Here is a 27,097-nt window from a genome sequence, read left to right as displayed (position 1 = left end):
TTATCTTAGAAAGAATATGGTTATTTTGGCTTTGCTTGAGAAAACACATCAAGCTTTGTGAAATTGTAGCTGTGGCCAGGACCAGTGACACATATGAGGCACTCATGCCAGTGACACAGGTAAGGTACCTATGCTGGTAACATGAGTGAGGCACCTGTGCCAGTGACATGTATGAAATACCTGTGCAGGTGACATGGGTGAGGCACCCATGCTAGTGACACAGCTGAGGCACTCATGCTGGTGACACATATGAGGTACCTGTGCTGGTGACACAAGTGAAGGACTCATGCTGGTGTCACAGGTGAGGTACCTGCACTGGCAACACATGTGAGGTCTCACATGTGAAGCATCTGTGCCAGTGACATATGTGAGGCACCAGTGCTGGTGACTTGTGTGATGCAGTTATGCTAGTGACACATGTGAGGCACTCATGCTGGTGACATGTAAAAGGCACCTGTGCTGGTAACATATAAAAGGCACCCACAACATTCTGTGGAGTGGTTGGCATTAGGAAGAGCAAAAACAGACTGAAGCTTGGTACAGCTCTCTGGTTTACCAGTTCCGGTCAAGCCATCTAAACCATACCAGAATGGAAAAAGGAACGCTAAATCATACTTTTATACTTCTATTTGTTACAGTCATTTGACTGCGGCCATACTGGAGCACCACCTTTAGTCGAGCAAATCAACCCAGGACTTATTCTTTGTAAGCCTAGTACTTATTCTATTGTTCTTTCTTGCCGAACCGCTAAGTGACGGAGTCGTAAACACACCAGCATCGGTTGTCAAGTGATGTTGGGGGGGACAAACACAGACACACAAACATACACAAACACACACACACACACACACACACACACACACACATACATATATACATATATATATATATATATATATATATATATATATATATGACGGGCTTCTTTCAGTTTCTGTCTACCAAATCCACTCACAAGGCTTTGGTTGGCCCGAGGCTATAGTAGAAGACACTTGCCCAAGGTGTCACACAGTGGGACTGAACCCGGAACCATGTGATTGGTATGCAAGCTACTTACCACACAGCCACTCCTGCGCCTATATGATGATGATAATGATATCTGAAGGGAGATTATCAAAAAGGGTTAAATTTCACATATAAAATTATTTGAAGGAAATTTAACTAACTCAATGGAGGAAATTTAATTACGAACAAACTAAACAAAGACAAAAATAATGCTATTTAATTATGTTGTAATACAAGAACTATATGTAAATATTTGCTTGATAAATCTATTTCAACAATCCATAAAATTGCAAATTAAAGTGTGATAATCAAAAAAACCTGTTAGCCTTGTATGTAGAATTCTAACATACAACCAACATACTACGTGGCTATGCAGCCACAATTTTACACATGTAATAGTCAAACAGTAATAAAGCAGCTGATTTGGAGACATGAAATGTTCTAGTGATATAAAATTCTGTGAAGTGATAGTAATCGTTATTGAGGCTTTGTTTTTCTTTACTTTGCTGAATCTAGAGAAAGGGTCAGACCCATGATCTCTAAAAGCCTTCTGAGACCAATGAGGTTAATATCATTAATGTTTGATTTAAATGGTTTCCCTATGCAACCATGTGGTTTTGGGGTTTAGACCCATTATGCAATACCTTGGACAAAATTGTTTTCTATTTTAGCTCCAAGCCAACCTATACTTTGTAAGTGAATTTGGTAGATGGAAACTGTGTGGTAGCCTGTCATATATACACACACACACACACACACACACACACACACATATGTATGTATACATATGTATGTATGCAGGTATGAATGTATGTATGTATACATATGTATGTAGGTATGAATGTATGTATGTATACATATGTATAGAGGCAGAGTGTAGTTGTGTGGTAAGAGGCTTGCTTCCCAACCTCTTGGTTCCAGGTTCAGTCCCTCTTCATGGCACCTTGGGCAAGTGTCTTCTGCTATATCCTCAGGCCAATCGAAGCCTTGTGAGTGGATTTGTTAGATGGAAACTGAAAGAAGTCTGCGGCACATATATATGTATATATTTTCATATGTGTGTGTATTTGTGTTTGTCCTTCACCCCATTGCTTGACAACTGATGATGGTGTGTAAATGTACCTGTAACTTAGCAGTTTGGCAAAAGAGACTAATAAAATAAGTACCAGGCTTACAAAGAATAAGTTCTGGGGTCGATTTCTTTGATTGAAATGCTTTAAGGCAGTGCTCCAGCATGGCTGCAGTCAAACGACTGAAACAAGTAAAATAATAAAAGAATGTATATGTATGTATACACACATATGTATACACCCACACACACACACATGTATGTACATATTCTGTTGTCAAAAGCAGGGTATGTGAATCATATGAAGTCACATGAAAATCGTAATGCCCAGGTAGGTAATGATCTCGGACACCAGCCGCCTATTACAACTTGTGTCATATTTCAAAAAACTTGTAAGACAATATCTGGACTTACGCTACTTCACAAAAACATTAATTCAGAATCAGATTCCAAAAAGCAAAGATATAGAAGAAACTTAACTAATAACTGCCATTTGTGCTTTAAACCATGTCTATCAGTAACTGGTCTTAAAAGTCATCTAAGGGTTCATTAGTGGAGCAATTGTGCTGTGTGATGGGATGGCTATCATCTGTTGAAATAAAGCAATTATCAGGTATGTATTATATATATGTATGTATGTATGTATGTATGTGTGGAGGCGCAATGGCCTAGTGGTTAGGGCAGTGGACTCGCGGTCGTAGGATCGCGGTTTCGATTCCCAGACCGGGCGTTGTGAGTGTTTATTGAGCAAAAACACCTAAAAGCTCCACGAGGCTCCGGCAGGGGGTGGTGATCCCTGCTGTACTCTTTCACCACTCTTTCTTCCGTTGGCCTGCTCGCTTAGCCAGCGGGGTGGCATCATTCGAAGGCTAAAACAATGCGAACGCATTGTGACCAGTGATGTGTAACGACATCTGATGGACTGGTCGGTCACGTGATCACGTGATGTATGTATGTATGTATTATTATGGCTGCCCCCTCGTTATCGAGTATGGCCATTGCACGAAGCTTAACTGTTACTGGTGCTGTGATCGAATGTGACTTTTTAGCCCAGCCAAAGATCTACAATGTCTTGTACAGAATTGGCAACTAAAACCTTTACCGGTAATAGCCGGCTGTAGTTGTAACTGGGCTTCATGTACCTTTGCATGTCATTTAAGTCCTCCTGCCAAATTACACTCTCTTCCACATGCCTGACAGATATGATTAGTATGGTGTGTAACACATGTTTGTATGTATATATGCATACATACATACATACATACATACATACATACATACATACATATACATATATATATATATATATATATATATATATATATATATATATATATATATATAAAATAATAATATATGTTTGCTTCTTGACCACATAGTTTCAGGTTCAATCCTACAGCATGGCACCTTGGACAAGTATCTTCTATTGTAGCCCAGAGTTGACTAATGCCTTGTGAGCTAATTTTGGAGACAAAAACTGAATGAAGCTTGGGTGTGTGTGTGTGCGCATGTGTGTATGTGCACACGCACGTGAATGTGTGTGTGTATGCATGCGCATGTATATTGCCTTGTCTAGACGTTGCATGACAGTTATAAATTAGTGTCACTGTCATACAAGCAATGTCATTAATTTCCAATATTCTGTAGAAACATGTCTGGCAATGAGGAAATATTACTTTGCATGGAAACAGATAAGGGCTGGTAAGAGGAAGGGCATTTGGCTGTAGAAAATCTGCCACAGTAAACTCCATCCAGTCCATGCAAGCATTGATGAGAGGACATTAAAATGATGAGTAAGATGATGATTGCTAATATTCTAGACATAGGTGCAGGAGTCCAGGTTCAGTCCCACTGCATGGCACTTTGGGCAAGTGTCTTCTACTATAGCCTCAGCCCAACCAAAGCTTTGTAAGTGTATTTTGTAGATGGAAACTGGAAGAAGGCTATCATATAAATACACATATATTTCTTTACTACCCACAAGAGGCTAAACACAGAGGGGACAAACAAGGACAGACAAATGGATGAAGTCGATTATATCGACCCCAGTGCGTAACTGGTACTTAATTTATCGACCCCGAAAGGATGAAAGGCAAAGTCGACCTCGGCGTAATTTGAACTCAGAACGTAACGGCAGACAAAATACGGTTACGCATTTCGCCCGGCATGCTAACGTTTCTGCCAGCTCGCCGCCTTATATAAATACACATATATAAATACACATATGTGTGTGTCTGTCTTTGTGCTTGTATTTGTGTCCCCCCCCCCAGTGCTGGTGTGTTTACAGTTCTGTAACTTAGCAGTTTGGCAAAAGAGATCAATAGACTAAGTACCAGATCAATGGAGTAAGAAAATAAATACTGGGGTCAATTCATTCAACTAAAACAGATCTTTCAAGGTGGTGACCCAGAATGGCTGCAGTCTAATGAGTAAAAGAGTAAAGGAAGGAAGGAAGCACTCCGTCGGTTACGACGACAAGGGTTCCGGTTGATCTGATCAACGGAACAGCCTGCTCGTGAAATTAACGTGTAAGTGGCTGAGCACTCCACAGACACGTGTACCCTTAACGTAGTTCTTGGGGATATTCAGCATGACACAGAGAGTAACAAGGTCGGCCCTTTGAAATACAGGTACAACAGAAACAGGAAGTAAGAGTGAGAGAAAGTTGTGGTGAAAGAGTACAGCAGGGATCACCACCATCCCTGCCGGAGCCTTGTGGAGCTTTTAGGTGTTTTTGCTCAATAAACACTCACAACGCCCGGTCTGGGAATCGAAACCGCGATCCTACGACCGCGAATCCGCTGCCCTAACCACTGGGCCATTGCGCCTCCACAAAAGAGTAAAAACATTATATTAAAGTCAGAAATCTTCCTGAAACTGTGTTAGCTAAACGATTGATTATATTTAAAGAAGAGAGATAAATTTTGTCATGTGAATACCTTTCTACAATTAAGCTGACTGTCATGCGATGGTGTGTGATACCATTTCTCTCCTCATAAAATATTTCTAGCTTTGTTCTTTGCTGTCATAGACTTACTTACCAACCGACCAAAGGTCAGGTCTGAGATAATGGGAGATACCCTTCCTTCCTACCCCTAACCCATACATGACTTATCTTTGAGAATACTACTTCAAGTCTTAAGGCAGCAAGCTGGCAGAATGATCACCATGCTAGAACAATTGCTTAGTGGCATTTCTTCGGACTTGACATTCTGAGTTCAAATTCTGCCGAGTTTGATTTTTTGCCTTTTGTCCCTTTCAGGGGTTGATATAATAAGTACCAGTCGCACACTGAGGACAATATAACTAATGTAATTCCTCCTTCGAAATTCTTGGCCTTATGCCAACATTTGAAATCAATATTACTTCAAGTTTTGATATCCTGTTATTTTCTCTCAAAGAATGTCTTGAATCTACAGAAAGTGATACAGAGATGGGGTTCCAATATAACATCATTCTTGATGTGAAACCATATCCCAAAAGGGAGGAGGCGATCTTTCTACAAGACATGTTCACCATCTTCAGGATTATGTTCTCACCACAAGTTTCACGTCTCATTTTAATTCCAGCTGAGGTTATTCTCCAATTCACACCAAATTGCAACACAAAATTTCAAAAGAGACAACCACAACAACACTCACACACACACACACACACACACACACACAGATAGGACCCTCAGACACATTTGCTTACACATACATACAAACACTTAGATACAGACTAACAATACAAACTGTTCAGTAAGAACTGTTGATATTTTACATTCGTTTTAGTTTAAAATATCAGTACTTGCAATAATACCAATGGCTAATTAGTACATTTGTGTATATGCATGCATGCATACATACATACACATACACCAACAAATGCACCCCCACTCACTTCACATGCATACACACAAACATATATGCAATGCTAGCATCAGCATACTTTTGGTTGTACTGTAAAAGAAAAATCCTTCAATTTATACGTTCTATGTTGTTTCGTGTTTGAGAGAGAGAATGTGTGTGTGTGTGTGTGTGTGTGTGTGAGAGAGAGAGTGTGTGTGTGTGTGTGTGTGTGTGTGTGTGTGTGTGAGAGAGAGAGAGAGAGAGTGAGAGAGGCAGACAGACAGACAAACAGACAGGCAGACAGACAGGTGAAAAACACAAGAAAGTGAGCAAAGAAATGTGTTTTTGAACATTGGTGCTGCCAATACCAAAAATGCTAAGAATCAAAATTTAGTGACAGAACAAAATCAGAAGAAAAGAAAATTGAAAACTCAGCAGACATCATGAAATAAACCTAAATTCACTTAAAACAGCTTGTGATCAAAATTTGTGATGTTTCTTACATTTATGTGTATGCGTGGGTGTATACACATTGTCCTGTATGTGCTTTCACATGTATATGTATTCATATATGAGTATGAATGTATGTATGTATGTATGTATGTACAAAGTGTGTATGTTCTTATATAAAAATATATATATATCTGTATATATGTGTATATATGTTTACATATGTACATATAGACTTAAGTGTGTATGTGTATTTGTATATCTGTATGTGTAAGTGTATGTTTACTCATATCAATACGTCTGTTAGCCATCCATCATCTCTATATATATATAGTGAATCACACAATATGAGTGTTTGACATAGAATATCTGTCATTACAGAAAAATAAGAGATGAAAAAAATATAACTTAAAACAACTTTGAACTACTCTAAGTTTGAAATTCAGATGAACAAACACAAATATGTTTATATTGTAAAATGTAGAAATGTTGTAGTTGTGCTTATTATATAAACATTTCTAGGTAGATATTGTCTGAAGAATATAGTAAGTGTAGTTTCTACTCTCTAAAGAATTCTTCTTAAATTTGTAGATATATGTATGGTAGAGCAAATATAGGATATCATAGCATTTATTGGGAATCACAACATTGAACATGCTTGTCCTAACTCTTATCAGACAAATTCTCTGTGACTTGTACTAAAAATATTTGACAGCCTTTCAAATATTTTTTTTTCTGATTTCATAAAGAACTTTGCCAAATGCCCAAACCTCTTGTTGTTTGGATAAAATAAGAAAATAATGGAAAGATTTGATACAGACAAAAATAGTAATAAGTAATAACAGCCACAGTGTTTAAGTGAAATGGCATTTATAAATGAAATGACAATGCAACACAAACCAAGAACACAAGTGTAGTTTTTGGCCTGAGACCCATAATTCTGAAAATAATTGCTCATTTCATAAAAGCCTTCAAAATTAATACTGAATACTGTTTGATGTTGATGAGCAACAATATAATTAGCAAAATACAAAGGAGGTTTTAAAAAAAGATGATATTTTATCAACACTTTATAGTTAATAGTTTGAAGTTTACACAAAAACAAAAATTACAACAGAAGCCAATTATTACAAATATGAGAGAACCTTTTACATTTTAATCAGCCACATAAGATCTATTTATTCCTTGCAAATATTCAACTTTTCTCTTCTTTTTTTTTTGTAGTTTATTTTTAAGGTTATATTTGTTTTTGATGTTGCTCCACTTAATTTTAATTCACAACAGTTAATTAGCCAACAATATTGATTTACAATAGATAAATCATACTTGAGATTTTAATTCAGCAATATGAATTAGTGAACAAATGCATCACCAGAGATCAAGTTCTTTGGATGTCTTCTACTAATTTCAATGTATTTGATGATATTTGATTCAGATTATCTCAGTCTCCAAGAGTTGTTGTAAGCTGGTCAATAAAACACTGGAGTTTTGCTGAAAAGGTATCCCATATTTTGATACTACTCTATGTACATGGCAAAGACATTTGATTTTTAGTGACATAACATATGTTACTGTATGTAAATAGGGAGCATGAGGAATAGGTATAACCAATAATTGTTTTGGTGTCTTGTAGTGCTGGAATCCACATATCACCAACCAATCTCAATAAAGTCACTTACTGTGACTATTCAAACTGGTAAATTTACCCATTTACGAAAATTGTATTTGATCAGCTAGCTGACCAATCAAAACAAGTTGTTTGCCTTACCTGCTGTTCACTGTCCTTGGCTTTTTCATCTGCAGCAATAGCTCTTTCCTCCAAGGCTCTCATCTGTAAAATTAAGAACATAACAAATTAAACTCAGAGCTAGAGTAATACCTAATTATAATAGTTTTTTTTCTTCTCCCTAATAAAACATACATAAAATATAACACTAAAAAGCTCATAAACACAAAATAATCGGCTCCTTCTACATTTTTTAAGTGCACAATTTCTCAACTTTTGCAAAAGTTTGTCAATGTTTATGTTTCTAATATTCCTCAGGAAAATGATAATTAGACTATTAACCAAAATTTGAAGAATTTTCATTGCCATACATTTCACTGAGTATTTTTTCTAACTATCTTCAGTCGTTGTATGACTGTATAGTCATGAAGCTTGCTTTTAAACCATGTGATCTTGGGTTCAGTTATACTGTGTAGGACCTTGGGCAAGTGTATATTTCTATAGTCCAAGGCCAACTAAAACCTTGTGAGTGGAGGAGTGGAGTTTTGCTAGATGGAAACTGAAAGATACTTGTCATGTGTGTGTGTGTGTGTGTGTGTGTGTTTGTGTGTGATGAGGATGTATATACATACAAATATATATATATATATATATATATATATATATATATATATATATAGCCTATGCATATATATATTTGTAAGTATATACATGCCACACCACAACACTAAGACAGAACTATTTCACCACAACTGGTCCTGCTATCTTTTACGCCATGCCAAAATACATAATAGATGAAAGAGATCTCATAACATTCGAACAGTTCCTGGACAAATGTCTCCAACAAATTTCAGATAACCCACCTACACCTGGATATATCTCTGCAAACAATAACTGTTTACTCAAATGGACTATGATACCTAAAGAATGACTGTAATATAAAACATCACTAAATGTCTTTCTCAGATGGTGTAATTAAGTTAGCCATGGCCTGGACCAATCCTGACTGAAACTTATCAAGTATTCTAAGTATATATACACACACATACAGACATATCTATATGTGTGTGCATACACACACACTCACACACATACACATGCATGTGTGTGTGAGGTATACCCATGTTTACATATTAATTGGTGGTTGTAAATGAATATTATCATTATACAGATGAGGAAAGATGGTGAGCTGTCAGAATCATTAGCACACGGGGCAAAATACTTAGTGGTATTTTGTCTATCTTTATGTTCTCAGTTCAAATTCTGCCAAGGTTGACTTTGCCTTTGATCCTTTCGGGGTCGATAAATTAAGTACCAGTGAAACACTGGGGTCAATGTAATTGACTAGTGCCCTCTTCTATAATTTCAGGCCTTGTGCCTTTAGTATAAAGGATTATATAAGTAAGGATGTTCATTTCCAGTCTTCCATAGAAAGCATTTCTAACTATAGGGAAATAATACCTTGCCTGGAAATAAGTGTGAGCTGGCTATATGAAGAGCATCTGGCCATAGAAAAATCTGCTTTAACAAATTCTGTCTGACCCATGCAAGTATGGAAAAGTGGATGTTAAATGTTGATGGTGAAACATTCCCTCTGTAAGTGAGAGATTTCGTAACCCATAATGAGAACTTCCAGTTTTATGCATGCATTCATAAACCTGACCAAGTATTTATTCTATCAGTTTCTTTTGCTGAACCACTAAGTTACAAGGACTTAAACACACCAACACCAGTTGTCAAGTGGTGATGGGGGGAACAAACACAGACACAAACATATATATATATGATAGGCTTCTTTCAGTTTTCATCTACCAAATCCACTCACAAGGCTTTGGTCAACCTGAGGCTATAGTAGAAGACACTTGCCCAAGGTGCTATGCAGTGGGATGTACCATTCCATTCCTTAAATTAATTAGATCAACTACAGGTATAGATATTTTATCAACCATTTATATACACACTTGACTTTGGATATACATTTGTACTCATCTTTCAGTAAGTTTTTCTATATACCTACAACATAATTTTCTACTCACCTGTCCAACTGCTGTTCATTTAGTAATTCAATATGCCTTAAAAGCCCTTCATGTCACATGATATCATGTCACATGATATCTCTGTTTTCAAGTTTGGCTAATCCACATTCCACACATGAGAGTTAATATCTACATTCTTTTGTTTGTTGATAATATTCAACTAAATTCTATGGCCCGTCTGTCAACTGACTTAATGTTTACCTGTAAAATCAGTTTTAAGCTGTCCTGTCATTGATTTTAATGCTAAACCCTCAACCAATTCTTCCCTGCCATTATATCTAAATCTCTGTTTGTTAACTTATTTAGTTGTCAATTGTCAATCAGTCATTCAACTGATGACTTCCAGCTAAACCAGTGTGTAAACAAGGTGAGTTAGTTGGGCTGCAATAACAAACAATTGTCTAGAGATATTAAATAGGTGACAATTTCAGTCAAGTTACAGTCATCATAATTAATGTAATGAGGCAAGAAAATTATCTAATTAATAAATAATAATTTTGTGCTGTGGAAAAGAAAACATTTGATAAATGACTGATGTTATTTTAATTTGATTTTAGTAAATAAAGGCAACAACTCCAAATATGTTTCAGATTAATTAGAACTTGTCAGTAAACCGTAGTCCTCTCTGAACTTGCCATTGTATTGATGCCCAATAATATAAATGAGACATTGTGATAAAGTACATTATGATAATATACATTAAGTCATTATAATAATAATGGTTTAAAATTCTGGCACTAGGCCAGCAATTTTGAGAGGAGGGAGTAAGGCAATAACATAGACACAAGCGGTCAACTAGCACTTATTTTATTGATCCCCCCCCCAAAAAAGGCTAAGTTAACCATGGCAGTATTTGAGTTCAGAACACAAGGAACTGGAAGAAATGCTGAAAAGCTTTTATATGATGTACTAATGATTCTTCAAGTTCATCACCTTAATAATCAAGCCATTATGATTATGGTTTCAAATTTTAGTACAAAACCAGCAATTTCAGTGGAAGGGAAAAATCGATTACATCTACCCCAGTACTCAACTGGTACTTGTTTTATTGACCCCAGAAGGATGAAAAGCAAAAGTTGACCTCATTGGAATTTGAACTCAGAACGTGAAGACAAAATGCTGCTAAGTATTTTGTCCAATGGGGTAACAATTCTGCTAGCTTGCCACCTTTCAGACCATTATAATAATCCTTTCTACTATAGGCACAAAGCCTGAAACTTGGGGTTGAAGGAGGTAGTCAATTACTAGTTGACCTCGGTGGAATTTGAACTCAAAATGTAAAGATAGACAAAATGCCACTAAGTATTTTGTCCGATGTGGTAACAATTCTGTCAGCTCACTGCCCTTCAAGTCATTATAATAATGACAGAGGAAACGACCTGGGGATGTAACAGTCAAGTAATGATACCTTAATTAATGTAACGAGGGAAAATATTTAATTAAAAAACTGAATAACTAATGAAATGGGAATATCCAGCCTGAGGTCCCAACATATGCACCCCCACCACTTCACACAACCGAATTTGAGTATCCTGCTTAAAGTTTCACCAAAGTCCTTAGTTTAAGAATTATGAAGGGCCTACTTTGTGAAGAATGAGAAGGGAGACATCTTCCATGCCAGCAATTTAATTAGAGTTTAATGAAGGGAGAGATTAGACAGATAGATAAGAGGAAAAAAATTGGTAAATGAAATAGAGAAAGAAGATAGTGAAATAAGTTAATGAATGGTGAGATAAGATAAGAGGTAGAAGGTAAGATAAAGAATCAGCAGGATGGATGGATGGATGGATGGATTGATGGATGGGTTCATGAAACAGACAGACAGAATGAGGGAGGGGAGTGGGGATGCTTGTATATAAGTAAGACTTTAAAATTGCTAACTGCACAAATGGATTGATATAGATACTGAGAGCCCAACACAAATGAGGGTACTGTATACACACGCATACACTTATATATATAAATATGTATATATATATATATATATATATATATATATAGAGAGAGAGAGAGAGAGAGAGAGAGAGAGAAAAAGAGTGAGAGAGAGAAAAAAAAGAGAGAGAAGAGGTGAAAAGAGACAGAATTTTTATGACATTGTTTTTTTTCTGTGTCCCTTTCTGTAGAAGAGCCTAGGCTCAAAACGTAAAAGACTTTTTCAATTCCTGAGCATTATACTAATGCACCTGTTTGTTTTTATACACCACCTTTCTTTGTTTTTTGTTTTTTCATGAACTCTCCCTATATGTATATATATATATATATATATATATATATATATATATATATATATATATATATGTATGTATATATATATATATATATATATATATATATATATATATATATATATATATATATACATATATATATATATATATATATATATTATATATAAATATAAAAATAAATGCGCCCTTTTTAAAGCCTAACCAGGCACATGGGCCTGGTTTTCTGGTTTCTATGGTGTATGTGTTCCCTAGCTGGATGGGACGCCAGTCTATCACAGCATTACTCGTTTTTTCCAGCTGAGTGAACTGGAGCAACGTGAAATGAAGTGCTTTGCTCAAAAACACAACACATCGCCCGGTCCAGGAATTGAAACCACAATCTTACAATCATGGTGCTGACACCCTAACCACTAAGCCACGCACCTCCACTATATATATATATATATATATATAATTATATATATATATATATATATATATCATCATCATCATCATCATCATCATCATCACTAATCATCTGTTCTCCATGCTGGCATAGGCTGAACTGTTTGACAAGAGCTGGCCCAGGCTCCATTTTGTCTATTTTGGCTTCGTTTCTATGGCCAAATGCCCTTCCTAATGCCAACCACTTTACAGGGTGCACTGAATGCTTTTAACGTGGTGCTGGCATGGATGCTTTTATGTGGCATTGGCACAGCCACTTTTATATGTCACAGGCACAAGTACTTTTATGTGGCACCAGTATGGACAAGAGAGAGAAAACATCATCCATGTAACTGAGTGGTATTCATCTTCTGTTAGCAAGTTTACATCTCCAGAATTTAACATCTCTTATGGTTTGTCCAGCATGAAGACAGTGGTTAACAAAGCCTAGCTTGTATTGAATATGCAATAATAGTAGAGATGAATGTAATGTGTCCGTAAAGGTCACCTCTTTGCTCGAGAGCTCACTCACACCGTAAACTGTTTTGGGCCCCCAAGGGAAAAACCTGGTGTAGCTACGATCAAAGTGACTTTGAATATCCTTTCTCTTAGTCCAGATTTCAGCTTCATTGGGATACTTGCTCTTTATATGTACCCTGAACATGGCAAGCTTTGTTAACTTTCAAATGTTTCCAAGCTTGTTACCTCCAGGCTAATTTCTTGTGTATTCAATAGTCTTTCTCACAATCAATAAGATTAAGACGTAGAGTATTTGAAGTCACTGACCTCCTTGAGTCTTATAACATCGTTGGAACAAGTTGGTAGGTAACTTTCATCTTCATCGATGGTCATTTCTTTGTTCTTCATTACAGTAATAAAGAGACTGATTTTGACTTTGCAGCATCTTCACGGTATGTGTGGTAAGAAACTTACTTCCTCCAGACCACATGGTTCCATGTTCAGTCCCACTGTACAGCACCATGGGCAACCAAAACCTTGTGAGTGGATTTGGAAGATGGAAACAGAAAGAAGTCCATCATACATATGTATATCAGTGTGTGTTTGTGTCTCTGTTTGTCCCCCACTACTGCTTGATAACCGGTGTTGGTGTGTTTATGTCATCCATAACTTAGAGGTTCAGCAAAAGAGACTGATAGAATAGGTACCAGCTTTAAAAAAAAAATGTACTGGGGTCAATTCATTTCACTAAAACTTCTTCAAGGTGGTGCTCCAGTATGGCCAGTATCTAATAACTGAAACAAATGAAAGATGAAAGATGCTTTGCACATCAAACAGTTGCTAAAATGTAAGAACAAGATTATCACCATTGTAAATTGCTAGTTCCTTGGTTAATTCTACTTGTTAAGTAAAATTGGGGGCCAAAACTTTCTTTTAGAATGTAATCCACTGCAATCACAAAGAAAAAAGTGTAAAAGAGAAAAGTGTCTATCCCTGAAAGATTCCTGCTATTGAAATTCTTTTGTTGTACAGTATATGCTTTACATAAAGCTGGGTGAGTTTTCACACACGATGGTGATGACTTCAATAATATCAAGGATATCATCACTTGAGAGCATCTGTGACATGACCTTTCTCTTGACACTCTCAAATATCATGGAGAAATCTAAAGACATGATTGATGTTTTTTGCTTGCAGATTCTGAGATCTTCTATAATTTTTCTAAGAGCAAGGATCTGTGTTAGCATTGATCTGTCTGCATAGAAACAATTTTGGTTCCATCTTAGGAAGGAGAAGAATTTGAGGGAGAATTGTATAAAGATACACAGAGTTGTAGATCTTTGAGGTTATAGTTGAGAGTGTAATTCTTGTACAGTTCTGAAGCAAGCGAAGTGGAAAAATTGAATAATTTAAACAAACAGCTTTCACAAACTCTTCAATTATTCAACTTCCCGAGACAAAGTGTTAATGTATACACTCACAAACATATGAATGTGTGTGTGTGTGTGTGTGCCTGTGTATGTGTGTGTGAGTGTGAGTGTATATATATATATATATATATATATATACATATATATGCATATATATGTATATACATGCATATATATATATATGTATTATATATACATATTATATATATATATATATAATATATATATATATATATTATATATATATATATATATACGCACGTACACACAAACATTGACATATAGGAACTACACACACATATTCATACACATGTGCAATAAAATATCCAACTTTGCAATCAAAATTCAGATTCTGACTTATTTACAATGAAAATGTCTTCACACCAGCAATGGTATGAATAAAAACAAAGCAAATAAATAAACAAATAGAAAAGAAGGAGAGGCAGAGAGGGGGAGAGGGGGAGAGGGATAAAGACAATGACATATTCCCAGCCAATTGTTGCTGTCTCTGGCATTGAAATAGTACAGCATCAACTATCAATATTTTACAATATTGGTGATTTAATGCAAAACATCCTGTGGCTGTTTATTTTCCTTCTTTTATATTAAACAACACCAGTTTCTTCCTAAATTCATTGCATTGGCGTAGACTATGAAGTAGAGGGAGGGAGAAAGACAGACTGACAGAGAGCAAGGGGGGGAGAGAGAAAGAGACAGACAGACAGGGAGCAAGGGAGAGAGAGAGAGAGAGAGAGAAAGCAAGAGAGTGGAGAAGAAAAGTAAGAGAAGAGAGGGAGAGCAAGAGAGGAGAGAGAGAGTGCATGACAGGAGAGAGAGAGAGTGCATGAGAGGAGAGAGAGAGCAAGAGAAGTGAGAGAGAGTGAGCAAGAGAGAGGAGAGAGAAAGAGCAAGAGAGAGAGCAAGAGAAAGATGTATATATATATATATATATATATATATATATGTATACATACATACATACACACACACTCATTCATTTGTATGTAAGTTTATGAATATATGTGTGTATGTATACACATATTAGATATTGCAACCAATCATTACAGCTACATATATATATATATATATATATATATATATAATATATATATATATACATACATACATTATGTAGTTATCGGTTGTGGTCAGTCAGAAAGTGATACCATTAGTTTCATGCCTATCATTGCTCTTAGCAATAATAGACACAAGACTAACAGTAACTTTTTGACCAGCCATAATCAATAACTACATAAAATGTTACTGCTAAAAAAAATTATTTAAGTGTGCGTTTTTTTCATATTATGAAAAACTGACTGATATATAAATATTTATATCCAAATTTAGGGAATGCAGTAAATAAAATCCAGGCTACATATATTTTTGTCTATTCAGTTCCCTAAATTTGGATTTTTATTTGCATACACAGCAATTCCGGCTACTAACTGGAAACAATAAAATAGTCTTTTTTCAGCTTATTGAACTTCAATATCGGAAAAATTTACAACTTTCTACGTCAATAAACCACTGTTGTTCCTGAAAGTTGTTTTTGTACCTTCTACAGACTGCTCGAAGGTTAGTAACCTCCTACATCTTGATCCTTGGATCTTACCATAGCACGACAGGCAAAATGCTTAGCTCCATTTTGCCCAGTTTTACATTCTGAGTTCAAATTCCACCAAGGTCATTTTTACTTTTTGTTCTTTTAGGGCCGAAAAAAAAAAGTACCAGTTCAATACTGGGGTTGACATAATCAACTATACCCATCCCCCAAAATTACTAGCCTTGTACCAAAATTTGAAACCAACACACACACACACACACACACACACACACAAACACACACATATTTGTTGGTTTCAACAATGAACATTCAGTTGTTTCACCAACTGAAGTATCAGGTGATTGAATTAACATGTAAGTGGCTAAGCATTTCCTAGACTTGTGTACCTTTAATGAATTACCCCAAACAGAATCATCACAACACAATATTTGACAAGGCTGTGCATTTGACTCACAGGTACAATCTATCTGACATGATTTTTATCCAGTTTCCATCTCCTCAATTTCATTCACAAGGAATGGATGAAGCCAAAGCTATAGAAAATGGTACATCAGTTCTCACTGCCTATAAAACAACAATGATTCTTCCAAATATCCCCACCTACATCGTTTCTCTACTCCACCTGATAAACCTTCCTTACCATTTTCCTCATTTCGTCTATAATTATTTTGCGTCATCCTCCTTATTTATATAATCCCCACCCCCACCCCACACACACAGAGTTTGCCTAGAAACATAAACCACTCCATACTTTACCTATAAAATCAACTTATAAATCTTCTGCATTGTTCCCTTTGCTCTAAATATATACCTACACCAATTTCCCCTTACTTTTACCTATAAATCTCCAGAATTACCCCCTACTTTTACCTATACACCTTCATAATTACCCCTTACTCTTACCTATAAACCTTCACAATTTCCCCCTACTTTTCCCTATAAACCTTCATAATTTCCCCCTACTCCTACCAATAAATCTACACAATTTCCCCCTACTTTTACCTATAAACCTTCACAATTCCCCCCCTTCCGCCACTTTTACCCATAAACCTATACAACTTCCCCTCTTACTCCACCTATAAACTTACACCATTTCCCCCCTCTCCCTCTATAAACCTATAAACACTACTTCCCCTCCCACACGCACACTTTTTACCCCCTACTTTATTCATAAACTCTATAAACTATATCATCATTGTCCCCCACCCATTCTGCAAACCTATATATACCATTCCCCCATATCCAAACATATTTTCCCTTATATTCTACGCATAAACCTAAGCTATTCACCCACACATATACACATTTTGCCTATAAACCTACACAATTTCTCCCCTGCTACATTATCTACACACTCTTTACCTCCAACACACACATACTGCCCCTATATTATGAATGTACACCATTTCTCCTTGCACTCCCATATACCTTTCTTCCTATCCTACTCCCTACTCTACATAATCTTTCTCATTCTCTCAGTCTCAAACAATACCCTATTCATTCAATTCTTTATGGGCCCTTAAACAAAAACTGCGCTCACCATCAACACCCTCCACATTCTTCTTCAGCTAAACAATATCTCCATAGGAATTTCATATCTCTAATAACTTTATTAACGCCAAAATGAGTATGGGGACACGGACACACACAGAGGATACATCAAGATTTGAATGCAATACGCACACAAAGACACTTACTATCGAAGACACACACACACACACACACACATTCAATATATATGCAGATTGATTTGCACAATACATGCATACAAACTGCGTTATACATACACACATACATACATAAATTTGTACCTTAAGAAATCATATTGCAGAAATCAATAAAAAATAATCAATCAATAACAAACCTTTAAGGCAGCAGTTACAGCTAGTGGATGATATGATAGTAAGAGGAAGCAACTGGAGTGTGAGTAGTATAGGGTGTAGTACCTGCTGTGTGTGTATATATATATATATATATATATATATATATATATATAGGATATATGAACAGAATGTGGTTAACATTCAGAGATCCTGACAGTTATGTGGCCAACCAAACTATCCATTCATCAATCCAACAATCCAATAATCTATCTATCCATCTCTCTTCCATCAAATCATTCATCCAGTCATCCATCCATTGATCTGCGGTAACAATAGACCTGTTAGAGTAGATATATGGCCTAAATGTAGGCTTCTTTATTATCCTTGTTTTTATCGATCCACTGCCTTGATGTGGCCCTTGTTAGCCCTGCTATGGGAGATCTGTGGCTTAGCTACATACATCTGACTAAATTTCTGTTTAATCCATATCCTATTAATAACTGTCCTAACCTTATTGTATGCTAGATCTTGTGCAAGAATTCAAAACCTAAAACCAGTTATCTCACATAAAAACATGTCACATTTACACACACACACACACAAACAAGAAAGAAAAAGCATAGGCACAGGCATGGTTGTGTGGTAACAAGCTTGCCTCCCAGCCACATGATTCCAGATTCAGTCCCACTGTGTGGCACCTTGGGCAAGTCTTTTGTACTATACCCTCAGGCCAACCAAATCCTTGTGAGTAGCTAAGGTAGATGGAAACTGAAAGAACCCCACTGTACATGTATATATATATATATATATATTGAGTCATCCCATAAATAATGTGGGTTTTTTTCAATTGCATTAACTAAAAGTCAGAGGGGAATGGGAAAAGTACCTGCATCAACTTGCTATAAAAGCAGGTAGTAATTTTACATTGTCCTTATTCTTAGTACAAATTTTGAAAAGTGCAGTTCGATTTTAACAGTTATTCAAAGCTATAATGGAAGTGACAAAGGATTGTATTTGGCATATTTTGCTTTATAAGTTCAATAAAGGCAACAATGCAATGGAAAGTGTGAGGAATATTAATGCAGTATATGTGGATCAAACAATAAGCGTAAGCCAGTGTCAACAGTGATTCCAAAAATTCCAAGCCGGAAACTACAGCCTAGAAGGCAAGCCTAATCCAGGAAGATCTGTAGAGCTCAACAAGGACATCCTGCAAACTCTGGTGGCACAAAATCCCATAGCAACTGTTAAAGAATTAGCAGAAAAGCTTGAATTTGGTTATTCAACCATTTATTGACACCTGTGTGCCATCAGAAGCCAGCAAATTGTGTCAATGGGTTTCTCACAAACTTTTCAAGTTTAATCACTTGCAGAGATATGAATGTGTGCTCTTCTTTGTTGTCACGTCTCATGAATGAACCTTTTTTGGACCGAAGAGTGACTGGTGATGCGAAATGGGTTCTCTATAAAAATGTCAAGTGCAAAAGACAGTGGATAGGGAAACAAGAAACACTAGCACCCCAAGCTAAAGAAGGTGTTCACCCACATAAGATGTTATTATCTTTTTGGTGAGATATGAAAGGTTTAATCCACTTTGAATTTTTAAAGCCAAACAAAATGACAACAAAGATCTACTGTGAGCAGCTTGACCACATATAACGAGGAGGATGTTCCAAATACTGGAGCAGTTTCAATGAGAAACGATGCCCCACCCACCATATTCACTAAACATTATTCCATCTGAAAAATCATTTGGACAGAGAAAATATGAATTCTGTAGACAAGGTCAGAACAGTATTGGAGGAGTATTTTTCATCATGGACAAGTTAATTTTGGAAGATGGGCCTTACAAGTCTACCGGGTAGATTGAAGAGCATTGTAGATTAAAAAAGAACTTTGTTTATCTTAATTTTGAAAAATAAAAGAAGTATAAAAAAAAATACATTATTTATGGGATGACCCAATACATATATAGTAATAATAATAATCCTAGGATGGAATTTATGGATTCCATCCAAAGATTATTATTATTATTACTATATCTATCCTACATTGTATCAGCACAGCTTGGTCTGACCTCAAAAATCTAGTATTGCCAGTTGGCATCATTAGGCTGTACTCGACATAATAAAATAGGAGTTTTTATATGCATATTCAAAACGTTTCCCATAAATGAACTTAAAGGATATTATATATATATATACATATATATATATATAGTGAAGAATGGCAAGTTCTGTATACATATGGGATAGGTATATAAGAAAGAAAAGAAATGTAAATGTCACAGAAAGTTTGTATAATAAAGTTTATGGTGATATTAGGATCATAATACATCATTACATCATTACAAATTAAATAAGTACAGGTTTCCCGATCAGATGATTGTCAACTTATATTGAGAAAACTTTTTTGCTGTCAATAGGACACCATCTTTGAAAAAAAGTGAACAGAGATGAAGCAATATGTCAAGGGGAGCAACTCTTATTCTTTCATGATTTTGCAGAATATTGGAAATAATTGACACTGCATGCATAACAATGACACTCGTTTACAACTATCCTTTGCTATCAAGACAAGAAGGCACAAACATACGCAGACTCAGGCATACATACACTAACACACACAGATGCACATGCACACATTCTTGTACACACACTTGCACATACACATGCATGCATGCGCACACACAATCATGATTGGTTTCTCTCAGTTTACCTCTATCTAATCCAATCACAAGGTTTTTGGTCAGCCTGGAGCTATAGTAGAAGGCACTTGTCTAAAATGCACACAGTATAAAACTGAACTCAAAGTCATGTGGTTGGGAAGCAATATTTTCAATCACACAGCCACACTTGCATCTTATTTTATAAATTTTAGACTGAGATTCTGAAAATGAAATTCATTTTATTTTACTGATAAGAGACTGAATTATTATGGAGCTAACATTCTAGAATAAAAAAAAAGAAAAAAATCTTTTCCAGCAGCAACAGAAACTCTTTCATAATCGCAAGTTTCGGTTTGATAGGAAACAAGGAAATTACATTATGTGATATTTTTCTGTCTTTCTCAAAACTATTGGTGGTGTAAGAGTTTACATCAATAATATAATCCAATCATTAATGAAGAGTATGTTATTATTTCAGTTCTACAGTTCTCCACTAGTCAACGGCTATAGTGAAGAACATCCATATAACCATTCATCCATTTGTGCTATTCCTGCTATTCCTGGGCACCTCTTCTAGTCAGAAGTAAATGTCATTACATTTTCTAGCTCGATTCCCAATAATGACCAAATGACATCATGGATATTATATAACCATCTCACTCTTGGGTGAACGAACCCCTAGGGTTCCTGACAGTTGGCTTGCCTTGAAGAATCTCTCCTGCAATCTTTTCTTTTCATGAAGGAAGGCCATTGGGGGGTAGAGTCTTCGGGTACCTCTTCTATAGGGTCCTATCAGAAGTAACTGGCGTTACATTTTCTAGCTGGGTTCCCAATCATGACCACAGGTATTTTCCAATCATTGCACTCTTAGTGAACCCCTAGGTCTCCTGGCAGTTGGCTTGTCTTGAAGAATCTGTCTTGCAATCTTTTCCTTCAGTGGCATTATAACAAGAACAAGAACAGATAATTACAAATATCAGCTTTTGGAAATTGTATCAGATGTCATTAGAGTCTTACTCTTTAATAAAGAATGAAGTATTTTCTATGAACTGTAATACTTCTTGAATGTAAGAAAGATTGAACAATTAATTGACTCATATGCTAATTAAAGGTCAAATATTTATTTTATGGTTAATGTATAGCTGTTTCTTTAGCAACAATTGAAGAGAAGACAACGATAATAATTCTAATAACACTATATTAAAATACATAATTAGATACAATCAGATATTGGTCAAACATCATTATAATTATCTTGAAGAGCTACAAAACTAAGGTTGATATCTCCATCAATTCATTTTTATCTTTACTTCATAATAATATCTATTAAATTCGTTATTTTTATAACAATGCTGATGCATATGTTAACCTCTCTCTCTCTCTTTATTTTCAGTCATTCAGCACCTTGACCAAAACCTTGTGAGTGGCTTTGGTAGATGGAAACTGAAAGAAGCTCATCGTTTATATGCATATATATATGTATGTGTGTGTATATGCTTGTGCGTCTGTGTTTGCCCCCCCCCCCCAAATCACTTGACAACCGATGGTGGTGTGTTTATGTCCCCATCACTTAGCGGTTTGGCAAAAGAGACCAATAGAATAAATAGTAGGCTTACAAAGAATAAGGCGATTTGCTTGACTGAAGGTGGTGCTGCAGTATGGCCACAGTCAAATGAGTGAGAGAAGTAAAAGAGTATATATATATATATATATACTAGCAGTATCGCCCGGCGTTGCTCGGGTTTGTAAGGGAAATAACTATAAAGCATTTTTAGAGAGTTATACCCAAAAAATAGCAAAAAAATGGGAAAAAAATGATGGTAAATTTTTTTGAGAGTAAAAAGGTCGAGTTGCGTCCCCTAGACAGTCTGTGGTTTGTGTTTCTGATTCTCGACCCCATGTCGAATTTATCGATTTTTTTCAGAACTGGGGGAACTTTTAAAAATTTTCGCTGCGTTAGTTTTGAATTATGACATTGGGCTATGTGTGTGTCAAGTTTCATCAGAATCGGTTGAAAGCCGTGGTCAGGGTGAGGGTACAACCTAACAGACACACAGACACACACACAGACAAACTGCCGTTTATATAGAGAGAGATATATATATAGGTGCAGGCATGGCTGTGTGACTGTGTGGCTAAGGAGTTGTTGCCTTCCCAACCACATAGTTTAAGTTCAGTCCCATAACATGGTACCTTGGGTAAATATCTTCAGCAATAGTCCTAGACTTATCAAAACCTTGTAAGTGGATTTGATAGACAGAAACTTAAAGAAGAATGTTATATATCTCTGTGTGTGTGCAATTGCAAATATGTATGTATGTATGTATGTATGTATGTACGTATGTATGTATGTACGTATGTATGTATGTACGTATGTATGTATGTATGTATGTATGTATGCATGTATGTATGTATGTATGTTGTTTTGTTTGTTCCTTCTCGAGCCATGCCTGGCTCTTAAGGGCCGGTTTCCCAGTTTCCTTGGCGTATAGGTTCCCCACCCGGACAGGATGCCGGTCCGTTGCAGGTGAGCTGCAAGATGCAGGAGGAAAGAGTGAGAGAAAGTTGTGGCGAAAAAGTCAGCAGAAGTTCGCCATTACCTTCTGCCAGAGCCGCGTGGAGCCTAGGTTTTTCGCTCATAAATACACACATTGCCCAGTCTGAGATTCAAACACACGATCCCTCGACCGCAAGTCTGCTGCTCCAACCACTAGGCCATGTGCCTCCACATGTATGTATATATGTAGGTATGTTTGTGTAAATGAGTTTCATTGTCATCCAAGCAGTGTCCTTCATTTCCAACATTCTGTGCAAATATGTTTAGCCATGAAGAAATATTACCTTGCTTGGAAACAGGTAAGGATTGACAACAGGTGAGGATAGCATCAGGCCATAGAAAATCTGTCTCAATAAATCCTATTTAAAGTATGCAAGCATGGAAAAGTGTATGGATGCTATGATGATGATGATGATGATGATGATGATGTATTACTGAATGTTCTGGTGACAGCAGAGTGATGTTAGAAGGTTGACAACATACATTACCTGTGACCACCATATACAATGACTTTGATTGCCACATACAGTTCAATAACAGTGACCTCCACAGACTATATCTATAACCACATACATGTAATATCCATCATAAATATATGTCTGTCACATCATTATAAAGATCATGTCTATCAAATGTCTACTATAGATACTATACGTCAGTTAGATATCAATCATAAATATAATATGCCTGTCACGTGTCTGTCATACAAATCATATGTCTATCTGATGTCCATCCTAACTTTTATATAACTACAGTGTGTTACTTCTTGTATTGACATGTTATCAATATTAGGGTGGTGAGTAAGGCAGCGAGCTGGCAGAAACGTCAGCACGCCGGGCGAAATGCTTAGCGGTATTTCGTCTGCCGCTACGTTCTGAGTTCAAATTCCGCCGAGGTCAACTTTGCCTTTCATCCTTTCGGGATCGATTAAATAAGTACCAGTTACACATTGGAGTCAATGTAATCGACTTAATCCATTTGTCTGTCCTTGTTTGTCTCCTCTGTGTTTGGCCCCTTGTGGCTAGTAAAGAAATAGGTATTTCATCTGCTGCTACGTTCTGAGTTCAAATTCCGCCGAGGTCAACTTTGCCTTTCATCCTTTCGGGGTCGATTAAATAAGTACCAGTTACACATTGGGGTCGATGTAATCGACTTAATCAATTTGTCTGTCCTTGTTTGTCTCCTCTGTGTTTGGCCCCTTGTGGGTAGTAAAGAAATAGGTATTTCATCTGCTGCTACGTTCTGAGTTCAAATTCCGCCGAGGTCAACTTTGCCTTTCATCCTTTCGGGGTCGATTAAATAAGTACCAGTTATGCACTGGGGTCCATATAACAGACTTAATCCGTTTGTCTGTCCTTGTTTGTCCCCTCTGTGTGTAGCCCCTTGTGGGCAGTAAAGAAATAAGAAACGTTAGCATACCAGGCAAAAGGCTTAGTGGCATGTCATCCGTCATTATGTTCTGAGTTCAACTTCCACCAAGGTCAACTTTGCCTTTCATTCTTTTCGAGATCGATAAAATAATTACCAATCAAGCACTGGGGTAAATGTAATCGACTTAACCCCTTCCCTGAACTTGCTGGTCTTGTGCCAAAATTTGAAACCAATATTAGAGTGGCAAGTTGGTGGAATCATTAGTATGCTAGACAAAATGCTTAGCAGCATCTCATCCATCTTTACATTCTGAGTTCAAGTTCCACTGAGGTCGATCATGCCTGTCATCCTTGTGGGGTGAGGTCAAGTAAAATAAATACCCATTGAACACTGCAGTTGATGCAATTGTTTCACTCCACCTACCCCTGATCTTGCTGGCCTTGTGCCAAAATGTAAAACCAATATTCAAAACAACAAAAGCAGCAAGCTAGCAGAATCATTAACATGCCAGGCAAAATTCTTAGCAACATTTCATCCTGCTTTAGATTCTGAGTTTAAATTCTGCCGAGATCAACTTTGCCTTTCATCCTTTCAGGTTGGAGTAGGGTTGAGAAAATAAAGTACCAACTGAGCACTGGGGTTGACATAAGTGACTTGCCCCCTCCCCCTGAGCTTCTGACCCTGTGCCAAAACTTGAAACCAATATTTAAAACAACAATGTATCTATCAGAATAGTACTGTAAATATCTCACAGATGAGACGTTGAATAACATATGTGATATTTCTGTGACTCAAAACCACAATATACACACAATAAATATTATCATAATTTACTGATCAAGATTGTTATATATCTCTCTCTATATAAATGGCAGTTTGTCTGTGTGTGTGTGTCTGTGTGTCTGTTAAGTTGTACCCTCACCCTGACCACGGCTTTCAACCGATTCTGATGAAACTTGATACACACATAGCCCAATGTCATAATTCAAAACTAACGCAGCGAAAATTTTGAAAAGTTCCCCCAGTTCTGAAAAAATCGATAAATTCGACATGGGGTCGAGAATCAGAAACACAAACCACAGACTGTCTAGGGGACGCAACTCGACCTTTTAACTCTCAAAAAAAATTTACCATCATTTTTTTCCCATTTTTTTGCTAGTTTTTGGCTATAACTCTCTAAAAATGCTTTATAGTTATTTCCCTTACAAACCCGAGCAAAGCCAGGTGATACTGCTAGTTTCATTTAATTTTTATCACACTGAATATACTGACACCATTTGTTAGCCCACCCACCCATCTTCTCTACATATTATTCCTGAAAGGTTACTGATGGTTAGAATCTTCCTTGTGCATTTCTTCATAAGGCCTTCACAGAAGAAAGTATCATTAGACCTTCCATTTTAATCATTAACAGTTGTTCCATCGTAGATTCACTTTGGGATCCTGAAACACACATATTTGTACTTCCATCCCACAACTCCCAGAACGACTTGCTGTTCTTACAAGCATTGGCAGGGAAGACTGCAATATAGGTTTCAAATGGTCCCCTCTACCTTAAGATTCAATGCACGATGGAGAATGTGCTATGGGTTGTTCTTTTGAATCACTTTCATATTGCAATTTTTGGTCATTGTATTCATGCCAGACACCAAGCTGGTATTTCTATTTGACCTGCAAATCATTTGTTAGTTATATACGAAAATAAATCATACACAGCTGTAATGAAATCATTTAAAATTTACAAGTTAAACTACCAACGCCTACTTCTAAGAATACAAAAGAGAAAGAAAAAAAATTGCTAAACAATTCCTGGAAATCTGCAGACTCTAAACTGATTAATACTAATGGTAAATGACAATACAGACAAATGAGAACAATGATATGAAATTATTTGGAAATATAAATTGTTTGGGTACTGAAATTTGAAGCTAATTAGATAACTGTACCAAAGTAACTAGATCGCAGAAAATACGTGTTTAATTAAATAAAATAAACTGCTGTATTTTTTTTTTGTATAAAATGGCAATGTTTAAACTTCATTGCATTTTTTTTAAAGATAAAAAGTAAATTTTGATATGGCTGTATGGTTAAGAAGCTCACTTTGCAACTACAAGGTTTCAGGTTCCATCCCACTACATGGAAACTTCAACAAGTGTTTTCTACTGTATCTCTGGGCTGACCTATGTCATGTGAGTGAATTTGGTAGATAGAAACTGTACAGAAACTGGACGTGTGTGTGTGTGTGTGAGAGAGAGAGAGAGGGGAGAGAGAGAGAGGGGGAGTGAGAGAGAGAGAGGGAACTGAAGGGTAGGACTTTACATTTCTAAGTACACAAAACCTAATATAATATAGCAGAGAGTATAGAAGAACTTGGACTTGAAAGCATGACTGTGGAGGTATGTGACATACTATAAGACAGAGCAAGTGAAAACACAGTGGGTGACTCTGCCCAAGC

At 36.5% G+C, this 27,097-nt stretch overlaps 1 protein-coding gene across 6 annotated transcripts in view; it reads right to left on the bottom strand.

Annotated features, from left to right (window-relative positions):
* LOC115212914 (pleckstrin homology domain-containing family H member 2) overlaps nucleotides 1-27,097 on the bottom strand; it is a 1,355,391-nt gene that overhangs the window by 594,359 nt on the left and 733,935 nt on the right. For all 6 annotated transcript variants that reach the window (XM_036504153.1, XM_036504157.1, XM_036504154.1 and 3 more), the window contains one exon: nucleotides 8,126-8,188. In XM_036504153.1, coding sequence (XP_036360046.1) covers nucleotides 8,126-8,188 — 63 coding nt within the window. The remainder of the gene's footprint in view (nucleotides 1-8,125; nucleotides 8,189-27,097) is intronic.

Source organism: Octopus sinensis, linkage group LG6, assembly GCF_006345805.1.
Source record: "Octopus sinensis linkage group LG6, ASM634580v1, whole genome shotgun sequence".
NCBI lineage: Eukaryota > Metazoa > Mollusca > Cephalopoda > Octopoda > Octopodidae > Octopus > Octopus sinensis.
Note: the sequence above shows the minus strand (reverse complement) of the source record. Positions and strands in the feature narration are given on the sequence as shown.